The sequence below is a fragment of the Phodopus roborovskii genome, unplaced genomic scaffold (genome assembly GCF_943737965.1).
Source record: "Phodopus roborovskii unplaced genomic scaffold, PHOROB, whole genome shotgun sequence".
In the NCBI taxonomy this organism is placed as follows: domain Eukaryota; kingdom Metazoa; phylum Chordata; class Mammalia; order Rodentia; family Cricetidae; genus Phodopus; species Phodopus roborovskii.
The window spans coordinates 762659-783441 of record NW_026126412.1 but is presented as its reverse complement, the minus strand read 5'-3'; the positions used below and the strand labels follow the sequence as shown (position 1 = coordinate 783441).

General features: G+C 47.0%; 1 protein-coding gene across 1 annotated transcript in view; it reads right to left on the bottom strand.

Annotated features, from left to right (window-relative positions):
- Positions 1–20783, bottom strand: part of Lpcat1 (lysophosphatidylcholine acyltransferase 1) — a 48890-nt gene that overhangs the window by 8408 nt on the left and 19699 nt on the right. Inside the window, exons 3-9 of the mRNA XM_051182719.1 lie at positions 19056–19270; positions 12907–13019; positions 11833–11893; positions 9396–9454; positions 7321–7355; positions 6076–6130; positions 4288–4370 (exon numbers count right to left, since the gene is read on the bottom strand). Coding sequence (XP_051038676.1) covers positions 4288–4370; positions 6076–6130; positions 7321–7355; positions 9396–9454; positions 11833–11893; positions 12907–13019; positions 19056–19270 — 621 coding nt within the window. The remainder of the gene's footprint in view (positions 1–4287; positions 4371–6075; positions 6131–7320; positions 7356–9395; positions 9455–11832; positions 11894–12906; positions 13020–19055; positions 19271–20783) is intronic.

The window sequence follows — 20783 nt, the reverse complement described above, 5'->3', positions numbered from 1 at the left end:
TAACATGGTTTGATTAAGCAAGACCCCCTAAAGCAATGTCCCAGGTGACCCAACATTCAAAACAGCTGGGACAAGGCAGCCTTGCAGATCACTACAGTTAGGATTTCTTCGTCTTCTTAGGATCACAATGACAGCGCCCCCTACCAGCAGGAAGTAGTTTGGAAAGAACGACACCCAAATTCCCAAATATTGTTTATAAATGTTTGTTTTCATTTAAGTGGGCTTGGTTATAAATGGTTAGTGACCACAACCAATCTTTTTAAAGGTAAAAAGGGGATTATGGTATAGATATGAATACTTTGTTTTGGAATGGATTTTCATTTATTGATACATTTAAGGTCAATTTTTCGATATGTGTATTTCTCCTCTTGTTTACATATTGTGTTTATATAGCTCATTTGGAAATGTAATGTATAATTTAATACAGCTTATAGATAGTTACCTATGATAGTCAAACTTGTATTTAAGTTAGTTAGGTTTTCTAGATATACAGAGATATATTTCAAATGGATAGACATTCTTCAAACCTTTCAAAGACCTACAGAATATGGCATTTAAAATGGTTTAGGGTTTTTCTTGACAATGAGACATAACTGCTCCTGGCAACACCACCTGCATCAGAAAGGAAGATGGACCTTGAATAAAGGCGTTATAGAGTTTGCTTTCAATATGGGAAGACTAACTATTTGGGCATTTGCTCTCGTTCTGGACTGTTTGACTTTATACTGTATAAACTGGACATGCAGGACCCACAGGAAAGTGACTGCTGATACAAGATGGACATTTGCTACAGAGTTCCTGCTTCATGGAAGAGTCTGCCAGACAGTCTGCAGGACACAGAGAAAAGTGACTGACAAACTGCCACTACAGATGGACAGTTTAAAGATTCCTGCTTTGCTGAGGAGTCTGCCAGACACACTATGGTCTATGGGCTGAAGATGGAACATTACAGAAGAACTTCGGGTGACTGACCAGGCAGTGAGTTGTCTCTGTCATTTCTAGAGTTTATATTTTATCCTTTTGTGGTCTTTGATGGCATTGAAGACATTATGGTTATAGTTTTCCTTAGTTAGGATTAAAGATCCTTAGTTAGGATTAAAGATAAGTTACATTAGGATTTTAGACTAACAAAGATAGGATAGATGATGGAATATTTTCTTTAAATCTTGCTACATATTAATGGACTAAATATTATTAATTGTGATTGTTTGATAACTGTTAACTATGGTTCTTATTTATAACTGTTTCACTATATATTTTACTATATTAAAGTTAAAACTCTTCATTTTATTTTAGACAGAAAAGAGATGATGGGAGATGTTGTTCTGTAAATATGTTTCTCATATTGGTTAATGAATAAAGCACTGTTGGCCAATAGGAAAGCAAGATAGGTGGGACTAGGAGACAAGGAGGAGAGAGGAAGTAGTAGAGGGGAGATTCAAGATGGAGGACTGACAGAGAGATCACCAGCCCCTCTCTCCGGTAAGATGAGACCATGGGGAAGTACTTAGATTAATAGCAATGGGTTAATATTTAAGACAAAACCAGCTGATAAGAAACTAGTAACTGGCCAACAGCATGACATCTAATACAGAATCTCTGTATTATTTGGGGCTGGCACCTGCAGCGAAAAACCTACTCATAACACATGAGCTCTAGAAAAGAGGAAATAGGCTATGGCCAGCAAAAGCCTTGACTGAAGCCCTGGGTGACAGTGCTGAGTCCCCAGGGGAAGCAGTGCTGAGCATTGAATTCCCACGGGTGGCTATGCAGAATGTGCAGTCCCACGGGGCTATAGTTACACTCCACAATTTGCATTGGACATGTGTGCTTGACTGCTATCTCAAACTTCCTTTCCTCTGCACACAGTCTGTCCAGATCTGCAGCTGCTTGTTCCTGTTACACATCCCATTAATACCATGCATGTCTGCAGTCTGCACAACTGCAATGTGTGTGTGCTCTGCATTCAATCCGTGAATCACAAGCACTCAGAACTAATGGGTCAAGAGAAGCCATACAGAATCATCCCACAAGCCCTCTGCAAGAGGCCCAGGTCCTGTTCTAAGAACTAAATTGCATCTAAAGGCTAGGTCAGATTTTATGGAAAAAAAAAAAAAAAAAAAAGAAAGAAACAAAAAAATCCCCAAACCTCCATGTATTAAATACATTTATGGAGGAAAACTAATTAAGTGCATTATAGAAGAAATCTCATTAAAACTCCCTTGGGGAAATCTCCTTAAGAAAAAATGGGCTTTCCACTCTTTGGGGTTATTGGTCAGGGTTGTCCAAGAGGCTTCCAAAACACCATAAGCTACTGCTATTGCCCTTGGTTGTCCCCAAAGGTAGCAAGTAAGTCCCTATTGCTGCAGACACCAGGCATTTTGCATACAGGGCCCACACACCCAGGTGCAGGATCTAACCTGAAGCTTCCTTCCTGAGAACTAGCTTCCTTGGTACCAGAAAATATCTTGCAAAGGGACACAACCATCAGTCCTACTCAGCTGTGAGGCCTACAAACCACTACACTGACTAGCATGGCACTCTAAGGATGCAACTAAGGGTGCAGTAGTGGCTCACATACCTTAGTGATAACCAAAAGCTTTATAATTGTACTTAAGACCTGCTCAACAAGAGGGAAATCATGGTTGGTGCTGGAAACTTAGCTAACTACCCAGGGCTACTGCAGTCATAGATTCCAAAGAACAACTTATAACTGCCACTTTACTAAACTAACATAATCCCTGGTTATATTTTAAATATTTGTCCTTATACCCACAGATAAGTAAATGTAATCCTCAACCCTCATCAAAGAAACTTCTCTTTGCCAATTCAGACTACTATAGAAAACTACTACAACCAATCAAAATACAGAATTGTGGAGCTCAGTGCCAACTGATACATATACAACACAACTCCTAAGGCTCAGGAATCCCCGGGTTGGGGGAGGGGGGAGAGAAAGGTTGTAACAGCCAGGAGCAGGAAGTTTGCTCTAAGATTCTATCTCTAAGCAATATTAGAGAAGCTACACCCATGAAACCTCATCAACATAGACGGTTAAATATGATCTGAAGAAGGATGACACCAATAATATGTCAACATGGGGAAAAGCTCAGGAGGGTTCCACCTCACACAAGGAACTACTGGCAACTAAAGAATGCCGAGAGTCAGAGAAATCGTTTTCCCAGGGAAAAGCACACCGATTGGTTATCCAGCGTCAATCAGCGTGGCCTGAAAACATACATACAAGAAACATCATAAAGACACAGCAGGCTGTATTCATGTGTTTAGAACACACACATACACAGCAATTAAAGGAAAAGAGGCCACAAGTTTGAAAGAGAGTAGGGTGGGAGGGCACAGGGGAGGGTTTACAGGGAGGAAAGGGAAGGGAGAAATGATGTAGGTATATTATAAACTTCAAAAATACTGTATTACTGAAAAGATTTTCATACATTTCAATCATGTTTTCCCCTTCCCCCAACCTCTTCCAGATCCTCTCTACCCACCCAACTTTATGTTCTGTCTCTCTCTTTCAGAGGAGGAGGAGGAAGAAGAAGAGAAACAAAAAACAGAAAATGGGCTACCCCTCACTCCCAGGCAGAGAGACCTCAAAGGTTCCTGGAACTGCCATCGGCAAAGGCTTGAGTTCAGCTCCACTGTACACAGCCCCTTCAGGGCAAGCAGCAAGGCTGGCCACTTGAGGCTGCAATGGTGGTAGTGGTGGTGGTGGTGGTGGTGGTGGTGGTGGTGATGGGGGCAATCACTGTCTGGTACTTATGAGGACTACTCTTAGTATACACATGGGAGATAGGGCTCAGAAGGTGGAAGGGAGTCAGAAAGGGAGGGCACATAGGTAACATGATTGTTGTCTAGGCTAGCAGGAACCAGAAAGTGAAAATTGTCAACTGTACACAAGAGTCAGGCGGCAATGCAGCTCACCTTAGGGGATTAAGCATACAGACACTATGAATCCTCCAGCAGAGGGAGTGAGAGTGTCAGCAAACAGTCCACAGGCTGAGGCACCTGTGACCTGAGGCTAACACCTGCCCAGGCCAGTGCATGCCCCAGAAAACACCCAGGATCACGGATGACTATGGCAGGTTTGAAACTTGCGAAATGAAGCAAAGATTAAATATCTTTTAAGTGTTAAACAAGTCAAAACATCATCAGATAAAAGTGGGAGACACAAACCCAAGGTTGAGCACACCACTGCTAACGTATGCAGGACCTGCTTGTTCACTCTTGTATAAACCCATTTCCCCGCACCACTGGCATCTGCTCACTTACTTGGCCATGACACGCCTCACATTGCTGGCATACAAGGCAGGATTCCTCTTCTCCTCCTCAGATGGGCAATACACGGGCAGGAACTGAGGACAGAATAACTGTGTTATCTCTGTTAATACAAAACACGGATCCCACCAGTCATAAATGGTATCCGTGTGACAACATTAAGACTGGCAGAACCCCTCTCCTCTGGGATAGTCTAACTATGCCCGTGCACTGCTAACCTCGAATACCCACTGTTCAGGTCACAATGTCAAGTTCCTAATCACAAGCATGTCTCCATCTCTCAAAGACAGTTTTGTGTTTAGGATTACACAGAACAGTACTTCTGCAGTTTCTTCACCTGAAGCCCTCCTACTACGTCTCTGTGATAAATCAGCTTAAAATAAAAGAGCATTTAAAATGACTTAGTGGCCCATGCAGGTGCCAACTCTACCAGCATCAAAGGGCAAAAGACCGTCCCTGATTCCTGTTCTTAAATAAAGGTATTTAGGAATATAGGAGCACCCTAAAGCCTGTCAATTCCTACTATATGCATATAAGCTTTCACAGTTACATTTTACAAATTCCTAAAATTACAATGATCTCTCAAATTAACACTGGCACCATATACCAGTAACGTGAAGGACACATAAAGCATATCGCAGGACTTGATTTTTCAGTCTTTTATCTTAAAATGAGAGACCAGGTCTGAAATAGGCCTGCTCAAAACCACAGGGGTTACCAGAAAGACAAGACAGTGTTCCTTCTCAGGCCTGGTTCTGCTGTCTCCTGGCAGCTGACAGAAGAGCTACCAAAACATCCACAGCAGAACCCACACTCTCTGGGCTAGGCTCTTTGTAGAAGCCACAGTAGCATACCTGTCCATTTTGAATGGCTCTGTAGTACTGATGGCAAATGAGCAACTGTTTCACCAAATATAAAGGTGCATATGGCTCATTTCTGATTTCAGATGCAGGCCCATCAGAATTCTTTTTAGTTTTCTTTTAATTTTTAAAAATCCTGTCCAGGAGCTAAAGAGATGATCCAGCAGTTAGGAGCACTTGTTGCTCTTGCAGAGGATCTGGGGTTCTGTTCCCAACAGCCATATGGTAGCTAAGAACTATCTGTAATCCAGTTCTAGAGGATATAACAACCTTTCTGGCCTCTGTAGGCAATACACACACTTGGTGCACAGATATACATGCAGGCAAAACACCCACACACACACAACAAATGAACAAATCTTTAAAAAAAAATTCTATGCAAATATATTTAAATGATACAAAGGACATAAAACCAGAGGAAAAGTGACCAGAAAGTTTTTCTAGGACCCAGACAAATAAAAAGATATTCAAGGACAGATAAGTAACATTATCTGCACAGATTAGATACTGGGTAACTATCTATACCGCTCTTGGTTTAAAATTTTTAACAATGTATCAAGCTGATTCCAGTGCAACATTGTATGATACTCTGCCAACACTGTATCCATTCTAGGTTAATGTTGTAACATTATAAATCCGGAAGACCCCAGTGTAACACTGTGTAACATTGTATCTCTACAACTAGGGTTAACAATGTTGTAACACAGATCCCAGTATAGCACATTGTATCCATACAGATCCCAATGTAACATTGTGACACAGTGTAGAGCCCCAAGTCTAATACTGTTCAAACAGCATCATTTCAGACCCCAATGGAACCCTGTATCTCATAAACCACAACAGAACTGGCCCCTGGCCAGATACCGCCCCACGCCACCCATACTGCACATTGTCCATACTACATAACATTACGTCCACTCACCTCAATTTCCACTTGGTTCTGAAACTGACACAGAGTGAGCCACAGGATTTTCAACCTTAAAAATAGTGTTGAATAATTTTACAACATGGTTAAAAAGTAAGGCTCTAATTCTTGTAGCTGAATGACTCCAAATTCTGCCCAGAGCCTCTAGGAGGGGCTGCTGGGCAATAAAGCTGGAAGGAAGGGGAAACTTTCAAAGGTCTAAAAAAAGGACAGTGTAAGTAATAGGATGTTTTTATTAACTAGAGAGCTCACTTTTTTTGGTCATTTTCTTTGGTCTTTGGTTATTCTATAGAGCCATAAGGCTTCCTTTACCCTCCTGTTTTGACAGTCTGTTCTCCAGTTCCCTATGTAGGCAGAGCAGACTTCCAGCTTTAAGTCATGCCATGGCTTGTTCACCTGATTTCCAGGGTCCTGGATTTTTGGTGCCATTGCCACCACTTGTCTGAATGAATGGAATTATAGAGCTACCTGGAGTCCCCAACCTAGTAGAGGCCACATCCTCTCCTCTCTCCTTGGCAGTCAGTAACCCACTAATGCTGAGCCAATCTTTTTCTGCCCCAACATGCCAATCTGAGCACAGGACAAGACCTGGGAGCCAGGTTCTAAGTAATCCTTCCAGTCCACCCCCTCCTACCTGGTGGTTTGACATCACCGCAGGGGCACTTCCCCAGCCTGTGCTACAAATACCTTGAAAGGCTTGGGAGGGGCTGGTATCTGATTTCACTTCCTCCCTGAAGCCCCTGAGGCTATTTTGACCCTGGCTGGTTCCTCCTCCCTGCACACAAATGGCAGCTCCAGTATCAAGCTTGGCTGCTGTAGTTTTTGTTTCTCTTATTCCACAGAGTTGATAATCGCAGTACAACTGATTCCCTGTGTCTGTCCTAGGAGGATAGGGATACCAACTCTAGCGGGTCTCCCTCACCTAGCACCATCTGAATGCCACTGATGTACAAAAGCCCCCATCCCCAAACACCAGGTGATGCCAGTGGGCAGTACAAGGTGTACTAGGTGGGTAAGGGAAGGGCTCAGTTACCTTCCCGTGGGTGCTGGCGTCGAGGAACTTACGTCCCCAGAATCCAGGAGTGTTACAAAGCCACACGAGAACACTTAGCTTTTTCACAATGGGCCGACCCTAATTGCTGTCAAGAGTAGTTTTCACATTTGCAAAAGTAACGAGGGCACAGGCGGCCTGTGCATCCACAGAATGAGAGGACAGACAGGATGACACCGTGCCCAACTTACGCTCCAGGTCCTTGCCACGTCCATGTGATGGTATCCTGGGAGTGAGAAAGATGAATCAATAATATACCAGACCATATGAGGGCCATCTTTGTCCAGCCCAGAGATGTAGAGCTATTTTCCTCCCATATTAATATAGGCAGAGTAAAAGCAGCTTGTGCCCTGGGTTCCAGAGTCCAACCTCTCAAATGGTCATCTTTTTCATCACACCTCTGAGGCTGCCAATTACAACAATGGCCTATATAGGGTTGGCATCTATTACCCTTCTCTCCCAAGGTGTTCCAGTGACCACTGTCTGTACTTCCCAACCCCGCTGTGCCACCTAAGGCACCTCAGGCAAGGTCTGCCTGGACCTGATCACATAGTCTCACTGTAGCCTCATTCCAAGGCTGTATCTGTACCTAAATGTCCAACCATGACTACTACAGGCATGCTCCTAGGTAAACTCTGGGCTTTGAAGGAGGCCCCTGCCACCTTGGAGACTTAGCTACATCAGTGTATATATGCCCAGAAGGGTTTCAGAAACTACCCTTAGCAGTTGCACCAAACATTTTCACATGAGCTAAGCAATACTTAGTGGCCGCCTCACATGACTCCTTTGCAAACTTCAACCTATTCTTCCTACCCTGGTTTGGCTCCCTGGGCAGGGTCTATGCTCAGAACTCTTGGCTGTGGGGGGTGCATTCTGCAGCTACATGGTTGAGGAAGCTCACAAAAACTTTAGACATATGAGCACAGGCAAACTTCTTGCTTCTCTGACAACCAAGCTTCCAAGGTTCTAGGGGGACCAGTGAGGGCCACTGCCTCACCAGGCCGACAAATCAACTCAGAATGCAAACCTCACTCTCACAAATAGGCTGGCAGGCTGCTCTATTCCTGGGTGTGCTGACTCTCAAAAGAGGGCAGGGCCTTCCTCAGGAAACTGACAGGAAATGGACTCTTCCGTGGTTCAGCAATACATGACAGAGTTATTCAGTCTGTTAGTGTTAGTAGCTAATGGTCCAGACAGCCTCCACTTTGCCTCAGGTGACCCCATGCTCAGGGAGGCACACTTGGCTCCTGCACAGGCAGGCTGGACCATGTGTCCATGAGCTGCTATATTGCTGCCAGTAGGTTGTAAGCTAAATGGTTTCCTTCCAACACAGCCCTCGGCTGTCATGGTGACTGGCTGCTAGAGACAGGGAGATCTCACTGTGGTAAACACCCGCACCTTACTTTTTGCACCAGAAGCTTACTCCACTAAGAATTGCCATATGTAATTGCCATATGTGCCTAGTATCAACTCAGGGCCCTGGGGCTCAAGTTCATAGACTGGCCATTTTAACTGTGGAAGCCATCAAGGCAGACAATACCTGCTCCAAGAGTCACAGCAGAAGGGAGGCAGCAGCTGGCATCTGTGAAAGACTGGTCCTGACACCTCCCAGGGGTTGGGAGAGTATTAAGGACACTTGGGAGAAACGCCGAGTGGCAAAACCCAGCAGGACCTGCTCTGAGGCCTTCCTCATCTGGAACCCTCCCTCCTCTGAGCTGGGTCCTTCCAGGTCACCCAGGAATTCTGGGCTCAACTGCCCTGCCTTACCTTGTTTCTTTAAAACAAGTCAATGATACTTCCAATTGTAGCAGAGGAAGCACAACAAAGTTACACAATTTCTTACCTACTGTTCACTCTTCTAGAAGGTAAGCAGCCCTGGATTTTAAAAATGCCCAGAGTGAGCCAGGCTTTGGGAGCTTCTGAGGGCTGTCTATGCAGATGTCACTAAATACAGGGATGGGTCATGGAGCAGGGCACTGCTTCAAGGCCTGTGAAAGGTGGAGCTCTGTGTGCCAATGCTGAGACTATTCTAGAACTGTCATGAATACACCAGGGAGTTAGCTGACACTTGGGACTACACCTACTGAGCCCGCCCCTCCCTCTCCGGGCTGAGGCTGTGTGATGGTGCCAACTGCTCTCTTAACTACTGTGCATAGACAAAGGACACAGAGACATGGCGATCCAGATACAACCAGAACACCTACTAGCCAGCTCTCATTCCTCCTGAAGCCCCCCTCACCACATGTTCCAGAAGAACGCGACTTACCAGTTTGTTTGGGTAGCGTAGCACCACAGGCTGGACAGGAACTCCAGGAATAAATGCACCTGCCAAGGAAAGTGCAGGGTCTCATTGCTGGCAACAGAAAGCATGGGAGGGTGGGGCCTGGCTGTGGTACTTTTGCTGGCCTTAGTAAACTGAGCTTTTCTGTGCCAGCCTTCAAGGTCAGTGAAGACATGCTTTGGGTTCCTCAATTACTTCCTGTACCCCTGCGCTGCCCATAAAGAGGAGCTGCTGTTCTCCAGTGTGTCTATACCTCAGGCCCTCAGAACTGTCAGGCTCTCTTCTCTGTAGGTCTGCTTTATCTACCTTGGTTTCCACTCATTGCCCATGACCTGGATCTGGGGCACATCAATAAGCAGGATATGGCATACCTGGTCTTACCTGGGATAGCCAAGCCTTGCCACCTGAGAGACCACAGGACTGCTCCTACAGTCTCCTCTACTGTCTGTCTACTGGCTGTGTGTTTCCTGATGAGTTGACAAGCCTGTTTTATGAAGTTCTATTCTATTTTAAAAGGCTCTCTGAATGCCTACACCTCTGAAAACCAAGATGTCAGGAGTACCTAGACACTGAGGGATGAAGATCTGAGGAAGCCACACTGCTGGCCAAGGGGCCCTGTGTTCTTCTGGACTAATGCAAAGTCTCATAGATACCAGTGATCATCAGTGGTGTATACCCATTCTGGGGGTAAGTTCTCTGGCTGTTCCAGACACCCGCCCTCCCCTATTCCTTAGCTAAGGACCTTGGTGATAATCCTGGTTCAGGATTTCTGTATACCCCTGGAAAATCTGCACACAAAAATTCCAATCTCGGAACCTGGATGAATGTGTGTGTGCATATGAATATGCACAGCCACGAAGCAAGTACAACACGGGAGAAGCAGGCGCTGGGCTGGCACCAGGTACCTAAGCAGCAACTAGCAGCAGGGATACCCACAGGAGGTGATGGCTCCCAGACTCCGGAACGCAGGAGTTGAGGCCACACAGAGGGTCCGAGTGTGTCATGGAGTATGGCACTGGTCCAGCACTGAGTAAACAGCAGGTATCTGGGGTATGGATCATATCTGGGTACCACAGTTAGTCTGGGTGGGTAACTGTGGCATACGACCTCCCCCACCCCCCCATGGTATGTGCTGCCTTTGCGGAAGCTCTCCACATGCCCTCTTTGTGTCTACGTCTCTTCAGCTTCACAGAGGAAGTGAGGCTGGCAGACAGTCTTCCGGTGTTCTTTTCAAGGGCAGGTAATCCCACCACTATGGAAGAGGAACGGCTCCCGTCATGGCGTGGGACTCCCCAGCTCCCTCACAGTTCATGTATTCTCTGCCATGGCCTTGGCGATGATATGGCCTGGTATCAGTATGCGGTTTCAAACAAAATGGTTAGGGGCCTTTATGGGCTACACCCAGGGTGGGGTGGGCCATGGACTTTCTCCTGCAGCTAGGCCTGTCTTGGTGACCACGTGATGCCGTAGCTGCTAAGCCTATTTCTAGAAAGAGCAATCCAGGATACATTGAGTGTAAGAATTCTCTTTCTTGTATTGTATCTCCACCCATCAAAGTTTCTACCACTATCTGTGTCAAAAGTGGGGGCTCAGCCATGTACACACAAGCAGAAAAAAGGATGGCCTGGTGGGACAGAAGACTCTGGATTTACCATCCAGCACTTAAAAGACCATGGAGCTGGAAAACCTCAAAGACAGGACAGTATAAGGCATCCCAGAGTAGAATATTGGCAGTTGTACCCAGTCTGATCTAGTCTGTGGGAGATGGTGTGCATACCCATTGCCAAGAGTTTATGAGTCCCACCCACCTCTTAAACAGCACTAACATCCATGGCAGGATCAAGGGGTAAACCTGGTAAAACTCCCAGAATATACAGAACTTTAACCAGGGAGGGACAGGAGTGGACTTTGTGCCCCTATCATCACAATTCTCTGCTAAAGCCAGGGGCTCAATCCCAATGCTGTACGTGGGGAGTGCCAAGAGGGGGTATCCAGGCTGATGGGTCACTCACTGCTCATGCACATGGAGAAAGCGTGCTGTTCTCCCGTGGCTCTGAAACCAGCCTTCGAGGGCTTTGCAACAGAAGAGCAAGCTAAAGACTACAAGACCTCTACAGTCAGTGGGAGCTGCCAGGGCCCCGGGGCACCTCAGAGGTCGAGGAGATCTCAGCATACCAAGGCCTCATTGGTCAGGACAAACATTATCATCTCATGACAGCCATCACCTTCATAATCTCCTCATCCTCCTGCTAACACTCCAGTTCTCAGCTCAAACACAGAGACTTTGCTATCATTTCCAGAAATGCTTCTAAGAAGATTTCCATTATCAACAGATGACATTACTTTAAAACTCATAACTGGTTTTCTCTTTTTGGCAAAGATTAAAAACAAAACCAACAGACAAAAACAAAAAACTACATACCAGGTTTGAAGGTAATGAGACAGGTCCTATTTGTACATGTTCCTTCCGGAAAAATCATTATCTTAAAATAGGAAAAAGATAGCATTAAACCATAATACTTAAATCCAGGATCCACAGGAGCCCACCTACCAATATGTCCCCCCCCCCATTACTGGCATAATTTTACACTATGGCTCCTAGAAAGGGGAGGGTCTCCCCCAGGACTCGGGAGGGAGGGGTGAAATGAAACGGGCACACTATAAGCACAAAGTAAGCAGCAGTGAAGGATAGCACGGCTCTCGGTCACACATACATCACAGGAGAGAATGGATGCCAAGAGTGGGGACACTGATGAGAGGCCACACCATGAGGAGCAATCAGGAAACCTGTGCAGCCACTGGGCACAACTGCAGAGTGAAGAAACTCCTGTCCCCACGAGACACGCCAATGGCTGACTCACTGGCTAAGAAGGCAGCATAAAACAAACTACCCTGATGGGACAGTGAGCCATTGAGAAGGCTGGGTGGGAGCACAGGTAAGCTCCTTGGAGAAGAGGAAGCAACGTGTGTGTGTGTGGGGGGGGAGGCATCTTGCTACACCTTGTAAGCCAGAAGCTTCCAGAGGCTGCCTGTGGGCGCTGGTGCCTAAGCACCACAGACAGAGCATCCTGCAAAGCCTCTAGCCTTTGCCTGTTGGCTCAAGTGGGAAGAAAAAAAGACACCTCATGCTTACAGGGCCCCTGGGCAAAGGCAGGCCATACAGATGCAGAGGTAGGAACCAGCCAACAAGACAAAGGCTCAGCTCAGGATCCTTAGGCTCACAGCTAATCTGGAAAGTAGATCATACCCAAGGCAATCAGCAAGGCACCACCCCACACAATGACACAAGTGAACACGTGAGAGAATCTGTTTTCACTTAAGCCTAGACACCAAAACCCAAAGCGCCCAACACTAAAGCACACTCTTAGATAGATACACTCCCCAAAGACAAACAGAACTTCAGCACCAGAAATGGACATGGCAGGCTCTGTGTTTTCCTCTCTTTCTTCCATTCTCTCTTAGGGAGGGCCCCTAAAAGCAAGCAGGATTGTTCTACCTGAGGCCACTTTCCATCTGACTGTGCCCGTCGCTTGATCTCTTCCACTGTTTTTCTTCGAGAGTCTTGGTCAGATCGAGACACGAACACAGGTCGAATGTACCTTATCAGAGCTGTAGGAGTTGAGAAAGGATATCAGCATCCATAGCTTCCAACAGCATGGTTGGAATAGAGACCTCTCAGGGGCCAGAGGGAGCTGCAAACCCCAAAGACACCTACCTCCTTGGGCCATGCTGATGCCTAGAGGGTGAGGAAACTTCCAGTCAACTCCTGCAACCTGTGTGTCCTGGAGGAACACCAGTCTCTAGGGACCATCAGCCAGGACACACAGGACACAACAGAAACCGAACACTACTGAAACATAGAAGATCTGCCGTCACTGCATTACTAGGACAAGGAGATTCAGTAAGTAGTCCTAGACCCCACTGTGGGTTAAGCTTGCATTCTTGAAATTCAGGGATGAAACTCTAATTCCTGGTACCTGGGAATGTGACCCTAACTGGAGATATCTGCAGACAATTAAGTTTAGATGACAATCACCCTAACTAGGTAGTCCTAATCAATGACTGATATCCTTTTAAGAGATCAGAGGTAAGGAGAGAGAAGGTTGCAGGACAAGGGAGGATGTGATGTGCCTGCAAGCTAGAGAGTACCAAGGCCTGCCAGCTGCTACCATGTGCTTGGCTGTCAATGCCCTCCTCTTGGACCTCTAGCTTCTAGAGTGGTAAGAACAAGTTCTTGTTGCCTCTTTGCTTCACGAACCCTAGAGATCACACACAGCCCTGGAGTAATCACTATATCATAGGGTTTCTACATTTGGTCTTGGTTCAAGGCACTTATTTTGTCACAATTGGCAGGTCTCAACTGACCAAATGTTGGGAACCACCAAAGTAAGACCATGTTAAAATGGGATAGTGCTCAAAAAACTCTCAAGAGGTTTTAATATGCTTACCTTCAGGTAAGTCTATGTTCTGAGGAATAATAATAATAATAATGATGATGATGATGGAGCAGGGCCCAGTGTGGCAGCTGATCTCCCAGGACTATTTTAGCTATAGGTTCTTTTCATAAATCATTCTGAGATTTGAAAAGATTACTTAATGATTCTTCCTATGAGGTTTCCCCAAAAAGCATAGAAAGCAATTTTTTGAAGAAGAAAGGGAGAGAGGGAAGGAGGAAGAGAGGGAGGGAGGGAGGAAGGAAGGAAGGAAGGAAGGAGAAAGGAAGAAAGGAAGGAAGAAAAGAAGAGAAAATCCCTTCAGTCTTGTAATAACGCACTGTGTCTTCCTAACTCCCTGGAAGAGCCAAACTCACGGGGCAGTGATCATGTCTTTCCAGACTTGAATCATTTTGCTGTTTTGCCATTCTGGCAGTATTTCATCTCTTCCTGTCAACTTCCTGATGCTGCTAAAGTGACTCTCTGTAGTTAAAAAGGAAGAGGAATGATAGAACGGGGTCAGGATGCTGTGAGGGTGACATCACTTTTCCATAAAACGCCATCATCTTCTCAGAGATGCTGGGGCTCACCTCGTCTTGCTCTGTAGTGTGTTTCATGGGGCTGAGGATAGAAGCTTTCTGTGTCTATGATGGCAAGGATTAGAAAACTGACTTGGATAGTGGAAGATGCCTTCTGGTCTTTCAGCAGATTTGAGGATGGATACAGGGAGGCAAGAAGGGCTTCAAGGAGGGGAATAAGTGATCATCTGGGTACCCAGGATATTATCTTTGAGGGTTCCTGTATAAACCTCCTACCAGACAAAATTATTCTGGATTGACCTGGATGGACAAGTTGTTCCCAAAGGTAGGGAGGTAAAGTTCACAGCTCCCTGCCAGTAGGCCATGCTGTGCAAATGGCTGCCAGAACCCTGGCAGAAGTTCCAACAGGTCTGTGATGGCATTCTCTTAGCATCTTACTTCCAAACATCACTTGATCAGTTCAATGAATGAATGAGTACTGGCTGCTTGGTTTTTGTGAACTTGCTGTAAGATTGCCCTGTCCGAGGCAGGTGGTGATGGCACATACCTTTACTTCCAGCACTCAGGAAGCAAAGGCTGCTGATTTCTGAGTTTGAGGCCAGTCTGGTCTACAGAATGAGTTCCAGGACAGCCAGGACTACACAGAGAAACCCTGTCTTGGGAAACACAAACAAACAAGCCAGCCCTGAAGGGAAGTCTGTGGGGTATGTGGGAATTTTCTTGATTAATGATTATGTGGGAGGACCCAGCACAATGTTGGAGTGATATACAACCCCCTAGTTGTATAAGAGAGCAGGCTGAGAAAACCAGCACTCCTCCACGGCTTCCGCCTCCAGATTCCTGCCCTGCTAACTTCCCTCGGTGATGGACTGTTACCAAAAGTGCAAGCTGAAATACGGCCTTTCTTTCCCAGGTTTCCCAGGGGTTTTAATCACAGCAAGGAAAACCCTAACCCTAATTAAGATAGACACATAAAGTTGACTCACAGAAGGCTGATAATGTACAGACAGGAAAAGGTATGAAGTTGGTCACACTCCTGGCACTGACAGACCTAAAGAGGAAAACACTGCAGAGTTAAGAAGCTGTCTGTCACAAGGTCTAAAAGATGGGCTGCAAGTTGGGACAAGCCATTGTCTACCTAAGCCTGCTCTGAGATAGGAACCAGAACACGCCCTGGGTTATCAAGGGGTGAAGAGGACCCGTAGCTGCATGCCAGGACAGTACCTAACCTGGCACACTGACTACAAAGGTATCTCTGGGTAAGGAACCAACTGTGATGAGTTACATTTGGAACCTAATCAATATCCCTCTCCCTGTAGAGACAGGTGTTGTAATTTAAGAAAGATAGCACATGAAAGATGCCATGCAACAGGGTTCAAACGGAGGTTTATTAGGGAAAGGTAACATAAAAAGGGGAAAGGGGAGGGGAAAGATTGGCCTCCAGGGACAGGAGCACTAGGAGGAGAAAGGGCAGAGAGAAAACAGACGGAGAGAGGGAGAAAGAAATACAGAAAGAGAGGGAGAGAAGGAAGGAGAAGGAAGGAAGGTGGGCACAGCCCTTTTAAAAGGGAACATAGTGAATGTGCACAGGTGTGCTTTTAGGGGCTGCAGCTGAGGGTGTATCCTGTCAGAACCCCAAGGACAGGCCAGTACAGATGTCTGAATACTAACAGCACAGTCTCAATGATCTGCCAGGGCTCAAGTAATCCTCCTGCCTCAGCTTAGGCACACATCATTTTATCTGGATAATGAACATTTCTGATAAACCTTCCGCCACCATTCACTCTGTGGATTATCTATAAATGACCAGGAAATGTACAAGCTACAGAAGGAACCTCTGTACACAGTGACAATATTTCTATAAAACCCAATAGCCTCCTGGTGCCTTGCCAGGGGCCACATAAATTGGCGGTGAGGGCTTGTGACACCTTTCAGCGTTGTCAAGGTAGACTGCACATCTGCCAATTACGACCTTACCTACCTTCCAAAAAATTCTTGGAATTCAACCCAACTTTCCAGGCATGTGAAGTATTATCCTTTATTTGAGGATCTGACTGATAAATCTGAAGCCTATGACCCAAATATCTCAGCTTCCTTCCAGGAGCCTCGTCAAAAAGGGGAGTGACCACACTCATTCAGAGCTGTTTCATAACCGACGTCCTTGCACTGGCCAGCTCATTTCCATCTGCAGGATTGATCGGCTGTACCACTCTGAGTGCAAGGCTATATACAGTCCCGCCTTCTGCCTTCCTGATTGGTGGTGCCTTTGCAAGGTCCTGGCTATCCCTATCAGGGGACTGAGACAGATACTTGACAGAGATGAACCACTCATCTAATACTCTGTTCAAACAGCAAATCCCTAGCCAAGCTCTACCCTAGTCTGTTCCCTTCTGTATGAGCCAACTCTGTACCAGCACACTGTGAATGGAGGGAATTCATCCATGAGCCTTAGAGCACACTTACCTCAGGATACTGACCACAGTGTTGTCTGAACCCATGGTAAAGACTCATACTTCCCATGGAAGGGAATGACCATACCTCTCAGGTGGGAAGCAAGTGGGCTGTGGAGGCCATGTTGGCTGCAGTGGACTTAGCCACAGCCAGGCACCTCTGAAAAGTCACAGGTGTGTGTGTCGATGGAAGGGGTTATCTTGGGCTGGGTACCTTGCTGTCATCTGCCTAGGTTCTAGCCTGACCACCTGCTTCCCCACAGTCATGAGCCAGGTCCTTAATGTTTCCATATGCAACGGGGAGAATGCCTGCTCACCAGCAAAAGGAGGAGACGAAGATGAGGGCAATGCTTGATGTAGGCATTGCCCGAAGCTGTGACAAACAATTCTTCATAATCTGGCCAAGTGTCAGCAGGCTGCTTCTATGCTTTAGCTTAGGAGAGACAGCTGGGTCAGGGCCGGATCAGAAGGGTCAGTGCTGGGCAGTCCAGACTGATGGCCCAATCCTTTCTTCTACCCATCTCCCAGGCAAATATACCTCAAGATTTCAGAGGTCTCTCACAGAGCAGAAGTCTTGGATGTACAGAGAGATTGGGCTACCAAGTATATTGATTGGCTAGTTTTATGACAACTTGACACAAGCTCAAGCCATGTGCGGAGAGAGACGGTCAACAAGAAAACGCCATCACTAGCGTGGCCTCTGGGGAAGCCTATGGTGTATTTTTAAATTAATGATTGATGTGAGAGGGCCCAATCCACCTTGAGTGAGGCTATCCCCTTTCTGGGGTGTGTAAAAAAAAAAAAAAATCAGGCTGAGCAAGGCCTGAAGACCTAGCCAGTAAGCTCCTTCACAGCCCCTGCTTCAGTTCTGCTGTTGAGTTCCCGTCCTGACTTCCTCAGTGGATAGGCTGTGACGTTTAACTGGAAGCTGAAACAAAGCCTTTCTCCTGGTCACAGTGTCTCATCACAGCAATGACAACCTTAACTAAGGTGCCAGGGGGCCCCTCTGCTTTCGAATGACAGTGCCGGGGCCCACACAGTCTGGGAGACACGAAAGTATGCCCTGTCGTGTAAGTGAGGCTGCTGAGTGGCCATATTCATGAGACCCACAGAGGCACAGCTCTACCCCAGAACATGCACTCACAGGCAGAGTGCCCAGATAGCAGAGCAAGGCTTCAGAACACAGATTACACAGCCTTTCTGTCAAGTCTGTGACTCTTCTTACTTGGTGGTATGCATTCACCATGATGTGGGTTCAGGGCTGTGGTTCTTCTGCCACAGGTGTCGGGCTGAAAACTCCTCCTCCCATTACTCTTCAGGGACACCACAGCCACCACAACCGCCACAGTACCCAGTAACCACCCCTACCCCCCCAAACCCACATCATTTACTGAGATGCCTGGGAATAATGAAGGACACCAGCCAGGGTGTGAAAAGCAATTGCATGTCAACGCTGAGTTCTCTCCAAATCTCAACCCTAGACCCTACAAACATGTCCTTTCAGACCAAAGGTCTATGCAGATGAAATCATGGATCTTAAAAAGAGGATATCATGGAATATTCATCGGCATTGTTCTTAGCTAGATATACACAGATGAGAAACAGAGGAAAGCTGGTCATGTGACCAGTCAGGTAGGACAATCTCCTGTGGAGCCTCTGGGGGGATCCCCCTTGCACATACTATGACCCCTCCCTTTGCATGCACTATGACCCTGGACTTGTGGTTCTTAGAACAAAACAGAAAGACCTTGTGCTGCATCAAGGCACCCAGAATTTGTGATCCAATCAGCAGCCCCAAGACACTGCTGTTCCTGGTCTGTGGGAATCACAGGTACTCAGGATCAGGCTGCCCAGAAGCTCAAGAAAGAGCCCCTGAACTGCTCTGTGATACAGGAAATGCATGCTTAGGAGACAGACCTCGGTCAGACATGTAACTCTGTACCTGACAGTACGGGAAGACATGCACATGCAGATAAATAAAACCTGCCAAGGCTCATGCTACAGGGGAATCATAATCACAAAAACAGAGCACAGCCAGGGCAGGTTGTGTGATGGCACACAGCCTGAAGGGGCCTGCCACTGGGGAGGCGTCGTCGTCGTCTTACTCTCCCCCGCCCCCCCCCCCCGGGGTCTTTCTCACTTGCGCCTTGGGGATGTGTGTCTTCACTTACTCCCACAGTCTCACCCATTCCCAGGGGATCAGCCACTCAAGTGCTCACTCACTTCCCCAGATTGGGATGTCTCTGCTCTCCGCCTTCATCACAATGGAGGACATGGTCATGGTGACGGGGATGGCATCAAAGTAGGAGGAATGTGGCGCGAGTGTGAGGATAGCAGCCTCCGCAGGCAGGGCCTGCCGCCCCTTCACAGCCACTCGGTGGAAGCCACCAGCAAACCACATGGTACGCATGATGGCCTTGAGCAGGAAGTCCACGACCCTGTAAGAGATGAGCAACATCAGGTTTCTGCTTCTACACAGGTGTGCAGGGGGCATGGGAAAAGTGATGCTGGGCCTTGGAGGCAGGGCAGGGCATTGAAGGCTACTGTAGCAGCTGCCCTGAGAGGAGATTCTGGGACACCCACAGCCAATGTTCCCCTGCCTCATCTGACACACAACCGAAGGGCTTTTCCCACCACACAGCATCCTGCAAGTGAGCACAGCTACTCGGCACTGACAGCAGCTCGCACACCAAGGTCAAAGACACCCACACTTCAAAGGTCAGCAGCTCATGTTAGCACTGAGCAGTGAATGAGCAGACAAACCATCAAAGCAGTAGGACATCATTAGAAGCTGCATGCTAATCAGCCTGCCTGGTGAGCCTTTTAGACCTCCTTCACATTGTCACCCTGCCTTGGAGGCTGACCACATGAATCAGTACAGCTTTTGGAAGGACCCAGATGGACACAGATGTAGGTGAAAGAAAAATGGCCTAGGCCATCAATCAGGTTTCCTATGGTGTCCTTTTCAAACACATGAGAAGTCAGGCACTCAAACCTGGTATTTTCCTTTCTACACTCACCCTCAACAAACCTCAGTCACCACTCCAGACACCTCTCAGGACACCCCTGAGGTGACAAGTAATATGAGCAGCCCTGGGTGGAGCTTGGTCTCCAGAGGAGGCCTGTGCAGAATGCACCAGGGTGACCAAAAAAATACAGAAAAAAAAAAAAAAAAAAAAAAAAAAGCTCAAAACCCTGATCCTTGATTTTTCCCAAAGCGCTAACTCCCCTGGAGGTTCTGTGAGAGGAGCCCCAGCAGATCTAAGTAGTGGCCAATCACTGTTGGGTACAGAGCCCCTCGAGGAGTCACCTTGGAAAGACCTTTGCTTACTTGGAGGATCAGCAGCTGCTGTAGTTACAATGAGACACTGGGGAGCAGATTCAAGGTTCTATGTCTAAGGATGGTGTGGAGCATGAGTACACACTTCTCGATGTCTAGATAGGTTCACAATAAAAATGTACAAAAATAAACACACGGCAACTAATGAGGAGGAGGCTGCAGAGGCTGGGAAGGTGAGGCTGTGGGGGAGGCTGCACTGGAACAGGCATTGGTCCTGGGAGGGCGAGATGAGGCAGCAGGGGGTGGGGTTAGTATGGGGAGGGGCTGGGAAAAGAGCTGAGCCAAAAGGATGGCTCTTCCCCTTAAGCTTACCCACAAGGCTGGGTGCCCCAGGCTAAAGGTGTGAATGGAGATGGACCTTGTGGGCTCAGTGAAGGTGAGGACGCTCATTCTGCTGGGGCAAGGAGGACAGTGAACTCTGGGCAAGGTCAGAGGTCAAGTAAAGGCTTGGAAAGAAAGCTGCAGGGACATGAAGGAGAAGAGGGATGGAACAGGAACTGAACTCAACAGCTGCTCAGTGCTGAAGACCTGGGGCTCTGGGCACAAGATGAAGAGAGGATTCCAGAGAGAAGCTGTTTGCCTCCACACACAGTCACATGAACCCTAAGACA